General features: G+C 55.8%; 2 protein-coding genes across 2 annotated transcripts; one reads left to right on the top strand and one right to left on the bottom strand.

Annotated features, from left to right (window-relative positions):
- Positions 1-5,011: 5,011 nt before the first annotated feature.
- Positions 5,012-13,020, bottom strand: ACO1O0_003620 (type I polyketide synthase; the record flags this gene model as incomplete). The annotated part of the gene is made up of 6 exons (XM_083193068.1): positions 5,012-5,842; positions 5,907-6,233; positions 6,296-11,320; positions 11,587-12,501; positions 12,563-12,649; positions 12,718-13,020. The coding sequence occupies 6 exons, from the start codon at positions 13,018-13,020 to the stop codon at positions 5,012-5,014; spliced, it is 7,488 nt and encodes a 2,495-aa protein (XP_083052125.1).
- Positions 13,021-14,201: 1,181 nt separating this feature from the next.
- On the top strand, positions 14,202-15,650 carry ACO1O0_003619 (uncharacterized protein; the record flags this gene model as incomplete). The annotated part of the gene is made up of 1 exon (XM_083193067.1): positions 14,202-15,650. One exon carries the CDS (start codon positions 14,202-14,204, stop codon positions 15,648-15,650), a length of 1,449 nt encoding a protein of 482 aa, XP_083052124.1.
- Positions 15,651-15,856: the final 206 nt, after the last annotated feature.

Raw genomic sequence — 15,856 nt, 5'->3', positions numbered from 1 at the left:
CGCCCAGGCAGCTTAACACGTTGGTGGGCTTAGCACCTTTTTGTCCCCAGTCCTCACTCAGGCCCTTGTCCAAACTGGAATTGCTTACGATGACTTGCACAGCCAACAGAGATTGGGAGATAATTTTTACTAGTATCTGTGATATAAGAACAGGGGTTTGCTCTGTCCGAGGTACACATGTTGGTTGCGCCGTCACCACCACAACGTAGTGGCTGACTGGCTGACTGGCTGCTGGCCCCGAACACCCAAGGTCAGACTCAGACAAACATGCAGCAGTGATTCGAGTGTTTGCCCGCTCGGGCACCACGGGCTGCTCCCAATTCCTTCGCGCACTCCTTCCAGGCAGGAACAATGTGAGTAAGCCGTACATTTAATATCCGTAGTCCCCAAAAAAGGTCCCCTAGGAATGTCCGCTGTGCAACTCCACGTCGTTGGAGCATATTACTTTTTGAGAACGCGCAGCGTGCCCATGTCGAGGACTGCGTGCGAACCAGGGTCTCCTCCTCCGCCATGGATCCACTCCCGGAACCGCCCGTAGGGCTCGATCTTGCCGAGACCAAAGTGCCGTCCCTAGTCTCCGCGTTTGTCGTCACCTGGAGTCTAGGGCTCGCATGTGTCGGTCTCCGTGTCACAGCGCGGAAGCTAGCCAGGAATAAGCTGTGGTGGGATGACTGGCTCATCCTCGCTTCGCTGGTATGGACGGCTACCCTGGAGCAGTCCGGCCATTTTTGACCACCGAGAGATTTGATGTCACGACTGACAAAACCTGCCATAGGTATTCTCTGGCGCTTTCATGCTTGACGTAACATGTTATAGTGCGTTGGGCCCCTCATTATCGACTGATCGAGCCGTGGACCGTGGTGATCCTTTAGGCGTTGCAGTAGCGCTAACTATTCATGCATACATGCAGTGGTTGGTCGAGGCGGTTTCGGCAAACACATCTGGGCTGCACCACGAGACGGACGCAAAACCTACTTCCTGGGATTATTCATCGGCGAATTCCTCTGCGGAATGAGCATCGTCTTGGTCAAATGCTCCATTCTTGCCTTTTTCTGGCGCATTTTTGGGTCGAACCGCCGTACCCGGTGGTCCATCTGGATCATATTCGCCACTGTGTGCGCTTGGGGTATTGCCGTCGTACGTCGTCTTGTTTTGCCCATTGTCTTTCTAACAGAAGTTAGGCTTTGAGTGTGCATTTGTTGACCAGCAATTGGCAGATCCTCGTGGGCATCTTCCAATGCTCCCCCGTGTCGGCTTTCTGGCGTCAATTCGACCCTGACGAGAATTTCCCCAAGTCGGCTTATAAATGCGCCACCGACGTCAGGGTCTTCTTTCTTGCCAACGGGGCTCTAAACACCATCACCGACATTCTTATACTCGTAGTACCCATTCCGAGCGTCTGGAGCCTGCAGTTGGGCAAGCGGCGGAGACTGGCACTCATGGCCATATTCGCCGTGGGCTTGTTGTAAGAAGAAACCTATCCCTGGGCTCTTTCATGTCCTAGGCGCACCAAATCCTTGGACCAGGCTAATATCGTCCTCTCAAATAGCGTCATAGGGGTATCGGGCGTACGGATATACTACGTCGTCTCGCTTGACCTGTCTGATCCAGACGTCACTTGGTTATCCAGCGAAGAGACCATGTGGACCGGCGTTGAGGCCAACGTAGGCACTGTCTGCGGTAAGTTCCATGACCAATCCGCTTCTGATCATGCAATTTGACCGCCCATTAGCCTGCCTTCCGTCCTTGACGACCCTGTTATACATTGCAAGAGGCAGAGACAGCCTCCACAGCCCAAAACGTCCCAGGGATGGCAGAAGACACTCGGCGATTGTGACCATTGGTGGCTCTGGCCCGCTTGACGAATTTGGACGGAGAATGCGATCGAGTCCGCGCGATGGTAGCGCTTCGAACCCGTCCCGTAGCTTCAAAGGCCAGCACACTGAAGATACCCAACCCTTGTCAGCATTATCAGATAATGGATCCGAAACGTGGGTGGAGTTCAGAAGCGGCGATGTCGAGATGCATTAGATAAGTACCTAAATGTATATAAAATGCATGATAGAAATTGGGGGGCATCTGGCGCACCTAACTTACAACGTCTCTATGCTATACTATTGGTGACCGCCCTGACTTCAACTTTTGCGGAACCAACAGGCTACCGGAACACATCATGAGTTTGCTAGCACCCATAAGATTATGGGGCCCAGTTACAGTTGATAGGCTCGAAAGACATATGGACCTGAGCTCTCAGAATTATGACGCTAGAACGTCATTTGTATTCTCGGTTTTCCCTGTAGAAGAGTACCTAGACATGTCTATTCGCTCGCCAAGGGTGCGACTAATGGACCATAACCTCAGCGACGAGGTGACAGAGTGTTTCTCGGTCAAGAATAATCGTAGCTCCGGCTACAACTAAAGCGATAGGTAATACTTACAAATAGTGGCCTAAAATAACAGACAAAACTTTCATAAGAGACACCAAATGCAACATCCCGACTCTTGGGCCGACATAAGCCGGGCAGAGCCCAGGTTCACGAAGAAGTAACAGCAGAAAGCGGCGGACGCCAAGCAAGGAAAGAACAAAAAGCAAAGCAAGGAACAACAGCATCCCCTGGAATCCTCAATTAAACAGCCCCCGGAGCTCCCGCACATACCTGCTCTGGTCTTCAACTTTCTTCGCGACAACCTTGTCCGAGTCCTCGCACCAGAGACCTGACAGAATCTGCTCAGTATTTTCAGATAAGGCTGTCGAGAACCGGGGACAGATGTGATCGGCCGCAAGAAAATACATAGCATTCACAGACTCCAGGCAGTACCAGAACCAGATGCCCTGCGAATCCCACATATCGCGCATAATCCCAGCCAACATTGAGCAATGTCCATGTGTCTCGGACCCGGTGTCCCTGACGATGCGGATGAACTCTTGTACTATCCCTTTATAGTTCTCAAGATGCTCCTCGGTTATCTCCTCAATACCGACCCCACTGAGCCAGTACGGGACGGATATCATCTCCGAAGGTAAAGCACACACCCACTCTAGGTCGACGAGACACGTAATATTCCAGTCCTGGTCAACGAACAGATTGCTGGCATGCAAGTCGGTGAACTGCAGCAGAAATGGGCCATTCCGCCGTTCGCGGCTGATGAAATGATGTACAAGGCATCGTAATAACGTTCGCGTAGCCATCTGGCTACGGCATTCCTGTTCATCGTCAATCGCATTTGGGTTGCTGAGGAGCCGATTATCGTGCATGTTGAGCATATCAGCCACGAATGGCTCGGTGCACGAATACGTATCGTTAGGGGACATGACCCTTGGCGTCCCATCGTTTTCGAGTATCATCGTCGAGCAAGTCAGTGGGCGATTGGTCAACGTGACGGTGCAATCATTATGGAACTGAAAAGAGCCGATTCGGGGCTGCGGGATGCGAGCGAGCGAGAGGATGATGCGAGCCATTCCTCGCAACACTGTAGCTCTACGGTCTGGGTCTTGGCGATGCTGCTCCCATGTTGCCGAGAGCATCTGGCCGACATCAGGCTCGATATATTCGATCAAAATGTATGCCGTGGGCAGCTGGTGGCGAGTCTGGTTGGAAACATAGTGTGATAGGCCTGGACGTTGTAGGATCGCCCGGATACCTCGCCGCAATCTGCGCGCAAGGCGGATATACCACGGTCGCCGTGCCTCGTGTGTAAACTAGACAACAATATTCATCAGGGACGAACCGGGGAGGAGGGTATAATGTTAAGTAAGACTTACATGGCGATGGTCTGAGAATCCAAAACCATATAGGAAAGGTATACGGATCTCAGGGCAGTGGTCCTGGACCCACGCATACGTCCCTACTTCGCACCCGAGTTTCTCGTCCACTGTCCCAGGATACCGGGCCTCGGCGAGCTTGTGCGCCATGGGACAACGGGGAATATACCTCTTCCTCACGGCACCCGAGGTAACGCTAACGGGTATGCAGACATTGAAGCTCCCGCGGATCCATTCAAGGGGTGGTTGGACGATGCAGTCCTGCAGGTGACCCAGACCAAGGTGATGTTTGACGACTGCACTGATTGTTTCCCGTTCTGCCCAGAGCTGGTTGTATAGCTCGGTGGTGGCGGCGAAATACGTGGACTGATTGATGATGTTCTCGTCTGTTTCCCTCGCCGAGTCAAAAGTGATGGGGCCACGGTCGACGAGCTTTAGAGTGCCAGCCATGTTGTTGCAAGCAAATACCTGCGACGCCTTGGAATCTCGCGGTCCTGCAGCGCAAATAGGGTATCGCCAGTTGCGTCAAGCTGTGAGAGGAGAGCGGGATTTGGCATCGTGGCGAACATAAATACACAAGCCCACATGATGAGAATGCTCGTTCCCAAAGCGTGTCTGGAACCTGGAAGGCAGGATGGATCGTGGAGCCTCGGGGGATCTTGCACTATATGTGAGAAGATTGAAAGAGGCATTTGCGCACTGTACGGATACACAAGCATCCCAATCATCCCATTCTTCGCCGCCCGTAATCAACAGAGCGGTCAACAACGTTGAGTCCTTACATATCTCCGATGTGATCTTCATACGTGTACCTGCCACAACATGGACACTAAAGGCCTTAAATTCCCACTCGTATGCCCTTCGTCCCTCGGTCACTGCTATACCGTCCCGCTGCCCTTCAATACGATGATCGGCTACTGGAGCCACGACTACTCGTACGAAGAGTCTGCAGTGGCAGCGGCCATCGGACGCATGCTTGGAGGCCTCTACGAATACGACTTTGAGCCCCGAACAACACCAGACAGCTCACTATCGAATATGACACGAAACCTGTGAAGGCTGGTGAGTAAACCAAGGCCGCGGTGCAACTACGGGCCCAGACAAAAGCACAGCGCTTTCGAATAACCACTATGAGGGGCAGAGCGACCCAACGAGGTTGTCGAACGTAACACGACAAGTTGCCAATTAAGCTATTCACTGATAACATCGGCTACCGAACAGAAAATCAAGAGTACAAAAAATGCAGATCTATGAAGCAAATTCTTGGCTCACGAGGCGAGACTCCTTCGTGACAATCCTAGCCAACTCCATAATACTACCAGTTCCCCTCAGCACCATCAGCTGAACATTGGCCTGGAGGTACGCGCCTATCCAGTTACGCAGCTCTACCGCCACCAGCGAGTCCACACCGTAGCTATCCAGGCTCTGCGCAGGATTCAGCGTGTCGGCAGGCGTGGCAATGAGCTTCCCGAGCTGTTGCAGCAGAGCGTAGCACACAATTTCAGTGGCCTCATCGAACGAGGTGGCGCCGTCGAGCTGCCAGAGCCCATCGGAGGATTCACCCTCGACCTTTCGGACCTTGGCATGCTTGCGCACCAGATGTGCGAACCGTCGATCCGTCATTCCAACGTCCGCGCCGCTGCCAATATCACCGTCGTTAGGCATCAGGCCGATGCAGCACACGCTCTCCCCATCATTTCCGCCGCGAGGGCGGGTGACGGCGTAGTTGAGCATGGCTAGCACCTGTGAGGCGGTGATGGTACCCAGGCCCTGGCGAAGCAGGGCGGCTGCCACCTCGGGGTTCTCACTCACGAAGCCCGCATCGACGACGGGGCCGACGTTGATGGAGAAGGCCGGGAGGCCAACAGCTCTGCGGTGGCGCGCCAATGTATCCTGGAAGCTACAGGCGCCGGCATAGTTGGACTGCCCGACATTTCCACGAAGAGTAACTGCAGAAGACATGAGGACGAAGAAGTCGACATCGTCCTTGAAGCAGCTATGCAGGTTTCGTGTACCTTGTACCTTGGGCCGAAGCGCGTCGCGCCACTGCTCGAAGCCCATATCCTCGAAGATTGAGTCCTGCAGGATTCTAGGTTAGCAATTGATGGCCAGACTGGGATGCGCGTGGGGATGGATTCCGTACCTGGAGGACCATGGCCGATTGGATGACACCGCGGATGGGAGGAAGCCCGTCATGGCGAGCCACGTTTCGCACGATTGAGGATACTTCTTCCTCCGAGGCCACGTCACATTTCTTTGCAATCACCCTGACTCCCTTAGTCTCCATTTCCCGGATGAAGGCCCGAACCTGTGCGTCCTTAGCACCCGAGCGGGACAGGGACAGAACATTCTTGGCTCCGTGCTCCCCCAACCATGAGATCATGGCGCGCCCAAGGCCTCCAAAGCCGCCGACAATGGCATACGTAGCATCTGGTGAGAGCTGTGCCCTACGAGGCATTGGCGGGAGTGCCTATGGTCTCCATGTTAGCTTCTTCGCATCACCCAACTCACGTCTTTGGAATGTCCCCTTACCATAACCTTCTGATCCTCCTCAACGCGGAGGATAATCTTTCCCGTGTGCTTTCCAGCCTGGATTTGTCTGAATGCAGTCTCAATCTCCGAAATGGGCATCACTGTCAGTGTAACTGGCCGAATAGATCCCGAATGCGCAAGGTCTGCAACATCGCGGAGGAGGCGCCTCGCCAATGGCTTGTTCTCGTCCATAATCAGGTTCAGGTCCACATATGCGAAGGTGATGTTTTTCAGGAGGAAGCCCATTGGCATGAGGACATCATCCATAAAGTCCTTGCGGCCAATCTCGACGAATCGACCAAAAGGAGCAACGAGGTTGGTCGACTGGCGGAACATTTCGCCGCTCAGCGAGTTGAGGACCACGTCGACTCCGTGGCCGCCGGTCATGCGCTTAATGCCGCTGTAAAAGGCCGTTGTTCGGCTCGAGAAGATGTGGTCTCGGGGGATTCCATATCTCTCGTGGAGCAGGTCAGCTTTGCTGCTGCTACCAACGGTAGCGAAGATCTCAGCCCCGAGATGCTGCGCCAACATGATGGCGGCCTGGCCAACGGCACCAGCACCAGAGTGGATGAGGAATCTATCCCCTTTGGATAGACGACCCATATCAACCAGCGAGTAGTACACGGTTGCCCAAATGACGGGCAGACCTGCGGCCTCCTCGAACGAGAGTCCTTCAGGCACGATCTGGCAGCAGTCACCGTGAACGACAGGGTAGTTAGTGTAGGCACGCGAGTACATGGCGCACACTCGGTCTCCTGGAGCGAACCTCTTGCGCATGTTCGCGCCTACTTCAACAACCACGCCGCTGCAGTCATTTTTCAACTCGGAGAGGCCTTCCAGCTGGCCAGCAGCGATGAGCACGTCCTTGAAGTTGATGCTTGCGGCCCGGAGCTCTAACTTGACCTCATCGGGGCCAACGCCGAGGGCTTTCTGGTCGTCCTTCCAACGGAGGGTTTCTAGCACACCGGGAACGCCGAGCTCGGCTGCGAGCATGCGCTTTCCGTCAATGAATTTCGTCATCTCAGCTTCTCCTTGCTGCTCGAGGCCATGGATATGGTTGGTGACTTCTCGACGGGTAGTCAGGCGGGAAACATAAAGCTGGCCAGACCTCTCTGCAAACTCATTCTCTATGTCCTTGGCTTGACCACTAATGGCCTGGCTCATAGTGCGTAGCACCGTGGGAAGTACTGCGGCAAGCCTATCGTACACTAGGTCATCGCTGGCCTCGAGATCCAGTGTCACCATTGGAATGCCTGGGTGCTCCAGCCGGAAGCAGCGAGAGAATCCAACCCAGAGTCCACGGTCGGTGTCCTCCTGCTTGTCAATGTTGCCATTGCTGACGAGGAGAACGCCCCGTGCACTCAGGATCCAGTCCTTGAAAGCTTGCCAGGTGGCTGAATCAGGATTGGAACACAACTTCCTGCATAGTTCAGGCAACAGAACAACAATGTTCCCTCCAGGAGGAGGAGACATGAGATTTTTCGCCCTCACTATGGCCTCAGGAACATGTTGCGTGACTGGCGCCATGAGGGCCTTGCGTATAATATTACCGTCCTCGGGCGTACTGGAGACAAAGTCGATCGGCGGCAACTCGGAAGGCGAGTCCCAGGACTTACTCATAACAAAGACGGTGGTTGAGCCGCCATCTTCTTCCGCGTAGTCCTGGAAGCACCCCTCTGGCTGCGAGAAGCCTGCTCGCTCCAGCTTGGGGATCCACTGTGCCGGGCGCAGCAGGGGAGAAAGCTTGCGTCCCTCGGCGTATCCTGCCCACCAGCCTTCAAAGACTCCGAACATCAAGCCATAGTGAGTTGTGGCCAGTGTCAGTTCCATCAAGACGAATTTGCCACCGGGCTTGAGCAATGATCGGACGTTTGCGAGGACGGGGTCTATCTTATATGTGGCGTGGACGACATTACTGGCGATGATCAAGTCGTAGGTGCCCTCTTCGAAACCTTGCTCAGCGGGGCTACGTTCAATGTCGAGCGTGTGGAACTCCACGACATCGGCCAAGTCCCCAAGACGGCGCCTTGCACCCTCGAAGAAGCCTGGAGAGAGATCTGTGAAGTCAAACCTGAAAACTTGACCCTTCAAGGCCTTCAGGATAGGCTCAGTGGCGGACCCTGTACCGCCACCAATTTCCAGGACCTTAAGCTCAGGGGTTTGCTTGCCCAGCTGATGGCAGTATTCTGAAATCTGGGTCATGCATCTCTCATACCGTTCCACATTGTATATGCGAGTCAAGAGACCGTCTGGTGTGAGCAGCTGCAAGGGGTCGATCTTTTGCGTCAAGATATCGGCAAGATGTGGCCCCAACCGGAGCACCGCATCGCTGAATGTTTCGTCGTCAAGATCAGGCTTCCTGGGCATGGCTGGGACAACACCTGGCTTGACATTGCCTGCAACGAATAGCATCCACTCATAGAACCGACGCCGGTGATTGTCTGGAATGGCGGCTGGATCCACTTGCTGCAGGGCTTTATAAACAAAATGGATCGTGAGAGCATCGTAGTAGCGATTCTGCTCAGTGCAACTACCAGAAGGAACAGCGGCCTTGCAGACTTGATCGCGGTGCTCCGGCGTCCAAGCATCGACATACGTGACCCAGTCCACGCCATGGCAAAGATCGTGCCTTCCCTCGAGGCCAGATGTCTGACCTGGAAGCTTGGTCATGTGCAATCCCTGAGCCACGAAGATGATCTCGTTAGAGTTGGCAGGGTTTCGGGCGACGACATCATGTATATACCCATCGGTAGAGGACTCGCTCGTGACCACAAGATCGCCGCCGGGCGCCGGTGTAGGCCTGTTAAATATGCGCAACTCATCAATGAAGTTGGGCACGTTTGTTGAAGTAAGTCCATGCTCGAAGAATGTGACACCGCATAAGCCGTGGAACAGGGCTGCGTCAAGCATTGCGGGGTGAAGAATATCCCCCATTCCACCGACTTTACCATCCACTGACGGCGCACGGGCAGTAGCAATGCTCGAGTACTGGCTCGTGCGGATCTCGGTCAGGTTGTTGAACGGATATAGCCACTCGAGGCCAGTTCCCGCGCCACGGTGGTAGAACTTCTGAGGCGTGAATTCATGAGTGCACCTCGCACTGATGGAGTCAATATCCTCAAGGGCTGGGGCGGCCTCGAGGTCATCCACGACTTCAGTTTCAACCCGAACAAGGCCACGGCAATGCTCCGTCCACCTATTATCAGAGCCGACGGTAAATATGCGGAACTCGTTCCAGATGGCCGAAGACTCGCGAGCCGTCCTGGCCTGTGGGCGCAGGGACAGAGATACCTCGGTGTCTGGTCCATCCTCGGGCAGCACAAGCGCCTTGTTAATGCTAATGTTGCGTAACAAAACGCTCTCCACACGTGCGTTTGGAGTTGTCATACGCGAATACTGACGAGCCGCTTGGATGGCCATGGTGATGAAACCAGCCGCAGGGAAGACGATCTGTCCCTGAACGAGATGGCCACGAAGCCATGGAATAGTTTTCAGGCTGATGAACCGGCGCCAGCGCGGCTCGAGCCGGTTCACGTCCTGGGTAAGGGAACCCAGAAGCTGGTGCGGTAGATGCTCCCGGTGCCTGTAGTCCTTGGATATACGGGTCTCGTGCCAAAAGGTGCGATCATGGTCGAAGGGATAAGGAGGCAAATCAACGAGGAGGCTCTGAGCCTCCTTGTTCATGTTCTCGCGGTTAATGTCAGAGAGCCGAAGCGAGGCACTGTGGACATGGATGGAGCCCAAGCATTCGAGGAAAGACACCTCAGCGTCCTTGCCCCTCTTGAGCGTGCTAGTGTACGCGTTCTGGTCAGGGCCCCCTGAGATACTTTTGAGGATTTGCCCGATCGGCCCGCCAAGCTGAGAATGTGGTCCAACCTCTATGATCATATCTGGAGACTCGAAACCAGGACGCTGCTTGCACATGGCCTGGAAAGCCTGTGAGAATAGAACTGGGCTGATGAGATTGTCAACCCAGTACTGCCCATTGAGCGCGGTAAGGCTCAGCTCCTTTCCAGTCACCGAACTGACCATGCGGACTTGTGAGTCCACCATGGCCCAGGACGACTTTTTCGGGGCCTTCAAGGCGCTGCCGTATGACTCCTCAATGGCCTTCATTTGATGGGAATGATAGGCAGCACCATTGGTCATAAGCTTACGGTTGAATGTGCCTTCGGTGTCGAGAACCTCCTTGAGCTTATCAATGCCCGTGGCATCTCCGGAGACGGTAACGCTGGAAGGGCTGTTGTAGCATGCAATCCGTATGCGGCCGTGCTCCTGACCAATCTGGGCAATATGCTCCTCAACCACGGCGGGATCAGCTCCAACCGCGATCATAGCGCCAGGGGTGTCACTCTTCCCTGCCAACATTTCGCTGGTCAGTTTGCCACGGAAGTAGGACGCCGTCATGGCATCTTCGAATGAGATGGCCCTCGCGGCATAAGCAGCAGCGATCTCGCCGCTGGAATGGCCCACCACTGCGTGTGGTGATATGCCATACTCAGCAAGAAGATCGACCAGGGCCAGCTGGACGGCAGTAGAGGCAGGCTGAGAGATGGAGGGGTCATTGATGCGAGATTCCTTCTTGGGCCGGCAAAGCTCACTGAGGAGGTCCCAGGGGCTTCCAAGGCGAATGAGCTGTTGTCGGGCACGTTCAACAGAACGGACAAACGACGAGTAGCTCTTCAGCAGCTCGCGGCCCATCTCAGCGTACTGTGCACCCTGTCCACTGAAGACGAAAGCGATGCGCGGATCATCCTTCTTGTCCCGGCGAGCAATGGCTGATTGTGATGCCGTGATGAGCTTTTCGACAAGACTGTCTAGGCTGGAGGCGACCAGGGCTAAGCGGTAGGGATGTACCGACTGCTTCCCAAGGCCATAGGCCAACCGAGCTAGCACCTTGTCCATCTGTCGAGACTCACGGTGCTTGAGGATGAGGTATTTGGCAAGTCTGCTGCACATCCTCTGGCAGGACTTCTCACAGGCAGCGCTGATGAAGAAGACTCGTGGGATGTCCGGAGCTGGGGGCTGTAGCCCGTTGTACAGAGGTGTCCGAGACAACGAGGCGAGAACTTCTGCCGCCGAGTCTACCACCAAATGGCCATTTGTACCACCATATCCGAAGCTTTAATTCGGCGCGTTAGTACGCTAGTACGGTTGATGCATGTAACGTGGTTCACGACTCACCTGTTTACTGAAATTCTGCGAAGCCTCTGCCTTTCGGGTTGAGTGGGAATCTATCACAGAATGGTCAGTGGGTTTGTCGTTTGTTTTTCTCAACGCTGATGACTTACTCGCAGGTTCCAGTCGTCCAGGAGAACATCCGGGTTGCTAGTTATATAATTCGCCTGAGGCGGGATGATGCCATGTTCCAGCATTAGGACCGCCTTGATGAGGCCACAGAGACCAGCGGCACCCTCAGTATGCCCGATGTTGCCCTTGATGGACCCTATAGGCAGACGAGACCCAGGGGGCATTCTGGCGGCAAAGGCTGACGCGATGGCCCCAGCCTCGATGGGATCTCCCACCTTGGTTCCCGTACCGTGAGCCTCAACGTAGTCAGCAGTGATATCCAGCATCGCCTGGCGGTAGGCTGTCTGGATGGCCTCCCTCTGGGCCGCTGCGCTGGGAAGAGTGAGACCAGGCGTCCTGCCATCCTGATTGAGGGCGGTGTTGCGGATGACAGCACGGATCTGGTTGCCGTCTCGCAGAGCTGCTGATAGGGGCTTGAGCATCATACCCACGCACCCTTCGCCTCGACCGTAGCCGTTTGCCCGCGAGTCGAAGGCAAAAGAGCGGCCCTCCTTGGAGAACATCTTGAGTCGGCTCTGGTAGGCAAACCGCTGAGGGTCTATAATCATATTGACACCTCCCACAAAGCACTGCGTGGTCTCGCCAGATCGCAGACTCTGTACGGCTGAGTGAATGGCTACCAAACTCGATGAGCATCCCGTGTCTACAGTGTAGCTGGGCCCTTTCAGATTGAAGGTATATGATATTCGGTTTGACGAAATGGCCGGGCCCGTGCCAGTGACGAGGTATAGAGGGGGCGACTCAATGTCGCGAGCCTGAATCTCATGGTAATCAGTGGACCATTGGCCCACGTAGACTCCCGTCTTGGACCCGGAGAGGGACTCTGTGCTGAGACCAGCGTTTTGAAAAGATTCATAGGCTATTTCGAGGAGGAGACGATGTTGGGGATCCATGCCCTGCATTGCGATCGCGTTAACTCGAGAAGAATGACGATATAGTCTACGTCGGGATACATACAGTCGCCTCTAGCGGGTTGATCCCGAACAGGGACGCGTCGAACGCAGCGACATCGTCCTTCAGGAAGTGACCTCCGCAGGTGTTGGTCTATTCCTCGTCAAGAGCAACTGGTCAGCGGCGCGTTCCATATGATGTTGGCAGGTTCGTCATCTTACCGTCCCGGGCATTTCCGCCGAGGGATCCTGAAATGCGGCCATGTTGAACCGCTTGCCTGGGCCAGGGGTCCAAGCTGTGCGCTTGGACAGCAGCATGTCCCACAGGCTAGAGGGGTCCTGTGCGCTGCCGGGCAGGCGGCAGCTCATGCCAATGATGGCAATGGGCTCCAGAGGCCCATTGAGGGGATTGTCCCCCACCCCGTTCTCGCTGAGGACTGACCATGGCGTTGAGGCCGAGCTCTCGCTCTCGGGCGTGACGCTCCCGGCCCTGTGACCGTCGGGCCTCTCGGTGTCTTTGAGCATGATGGCTGTATGTAGGTGTAGAAGAAAGCCGGCGTGATGGCTCCGTCTCACCAAGTCCACAGAGGTGTTGAAAAGAACGAAGTATGGAGGCTTGGAAGACAGCAGCTACGGGAAGGGAGTGAGAGTGTGTATCATGATATGATTAGATGCTCGATACTGGTCGCCCTCTATACGGAAGCGTCGAGATATCAATAGATCGTCGCAGAATACGTACATGTACGCACACGGCTGTAGCTGTACCTTACCATACCGTCAGACGCGCATCGGGCGTCCTGTTCCGGGAGCGCAATGTGGGTTGATTCAGGTCCTCCTCTGTGCATGACCACTGACCAGTGTGGTCCTAGAGCTGCATGCAGGAAAGAGGTCTCAGAGGCGACTAAGACACGGTCCAAGCAGTCAAGGGGTTCTTTTGAAGGCGTGTGAATACAGGGTCTCACATATATTGACTCGTCATGTGGATGAACGAGGTCCGAAAAGTAGGGATACCAGGAGTTCTAGGCGAACGGGTCGCCCCAGGCCCACGTAAACACCGAGGTAGGCTGCATTTTCAGCCTCCCGACTCCTGAGTCCTGGGTCTCGTCCCGTCTCGACCGGCATGCCGCGCCGCCGGCAGCGATCTGCATAGTACGTTGCATGCCTATGAGTCCTAGTAGACTAGCTGGACAGCTAGTACGGCCGTGCCGAGTCGCCGCTTGTGTGCTGCTGCCCGACACGCAATTTTCCGCTTGTGGCAATCGACTCAGGGCACGGCCAGTCGGAGACTTTCCGTCTTCGCCATGGACCCCTGATCCCTGGTTCCACGCTGCCTGGTGGTATTCTGCACGGGCGAAGCGACGATCAGGACGTCTGTGCAGCATGCGGAGTGCCCGGTCCCTCTGTACTGGCTACATACCATGTAGGTACAGAGGAATTGGGATTAGTAGGAGTACGAGTACTTGGGTCAATGTGCCAGCTGGACGCGTACGGACTAGGTATCTATCGTATCTATCCGTGGAGGGACTTCTAAACGTCACATGCTCCTGCGTCGCAGCCTCGCAGCACCAGTGATTACTGACTGACCTTTGTTTGACCTCTACGTGCTCCTCGTCGACAAGAAAAAAACGCATTCCCGAGGCTAGTCCTGGGCTTTTGGCGATACCATCAATCTTTTCTCTCACATATCCTGCTCAACATTCAACATTATGGAGGAAACGTTGGTCAAGCTCCATGCGCCCCAGGGCGAAGACGTCGTGCGACTGTCCACTCTGGACCAGCAGGCGCAGCGCAACTACGCGCACGTCCTTGTCGCCCTGGCGCTGGCCCCCGGGAGCAGGGTGGACGAGACGGTCCATCACCTCAAGCAGGGCCTGAGCATGGCGCTGTGCGAGCTGCCAGACTTGGCCGGGCTTGTCGCGCCCAGGCCAGGATCCATCAGAAAGGAGCTGGAGCTTCGCCTTGGTCCCGACTCTGGAGTGCGATTCCGGGTCGTCGACCACACTGCTGCTGAGCAGAGTCCGTTCAAGGCTCGACGCTTCGAGGACCTGGTCGAGAACAACTTCCCCATCGCCTCTCTTCCCCGCGAGCATCTGTTCGTCCCGCATCCAACGTGCGAGGACGCCACCGTGGAGGGCCTCTCGGTGGTGCTCGCGCAAATCAATTTCATCGAGGGGGGCATCCTCATGGGCCTCTCCTGGCACCACTCAGCATGCGACGCACGCGGGTTCGGAATGCTGACGACTGCATGGGCACGCCACACCAAGGCCCTGGTGGCGCGAGGGAAACCCGACCTGGACTCCATCGTCGAAGCCGGCGAACAGACTCGCGAGCGATGGCGGCTGGAACACGGCTCGCGCGACGCGACCATAGCCCAGTTCCCGAACTACGTCGTTGACCCCGCTGAGCGCTCACCCCTCAACCCTGCCGCACCACATCTGCTCGACCGCCCAGACCCAGTCGCTGCCACTGCCGAGATGTGCACGTGGCACTTCAGCGACGAGATCCTCCGGTCTCTGCGCAAGGCCCTCAACGCCGCCAGCGACGAGATCGATGCCCACTTCACCCGCAGCGAAGCCGCCTCGGCCCTCGTCTGGAAGCACCTCAGCCTGGCCCGTCGCTTGGACGCCGCGAACCCGGACGGCACGTCGCTGTTCTCGACGCGTATCGATTTCCGCGCGCGCATGAAGCCGCCCTTCAGCGACTCCTTCGTCGGCAACCTCGTCGAGCCCAACGCGTGCGTGCGCATGGCCCTCGCCGAGCTGTGCACGCCCTCCACGCCACTGTCCGTCGCCAACCTCGCCCTGGCCGTGCGCGGTGCTGTCACCGCCCTGGACGACAAGGCCGTGCACGACTTCATCGGCCTCGTTGACTCGCTCCCCACCGTCACGGACCTGACCTGGAGATACGACACCTACCCGGGACCGGACCTGGCCATCTCCGACATGTCGGGCCTGGAGCTGCTCAAGGAGGACTGGGGCACCACCCTGGGCTACCCCGTCTGCATGCGCTCGTGCTCGCAGGAGAAGGGCCTGGCGTACTTCCTGCCCATGGACCGGGATGGCGGGTTCGACGTGCAGGTGCAGTGCGAGAAGGTGGCCATGGAGAGATTGAAGAGGGATGACATCTTTGCCCGCTATGCGATGTTCCGATCCTGATTCGGTCGGTGTGCTGTGTGTTTTGCTGTCGCCGCGATTATTTTACATTTGATACATTAAAACTCTATGCAACCTAATTGATGTTTGTCATACTATTCTTGAGCATAATTGTTTATGCATCTATTTGTGCAAAATCCATGCTTTTTCCCCAGGGGGAAAAGATCCTGGGGCATGACGACGGGTGGGCCAGGGGTACGTACCTAATA

This window comes from Amphichorda felina (assembly GCF_050947745.1).
Source record: "Amphichorda felina strain 45539 chromosome Unknown scaffold_3, whole genome shotgun sequence".
NCBI lineage: Eukaryota > Fungi > Ascomycota > Sordariomycetes > Hypocreales > Bionectriaceae > Amphichorda > Amphichorda felina.
This window is presented reverse-complemented; position numbering and strand designations above follow the sequence as displayed.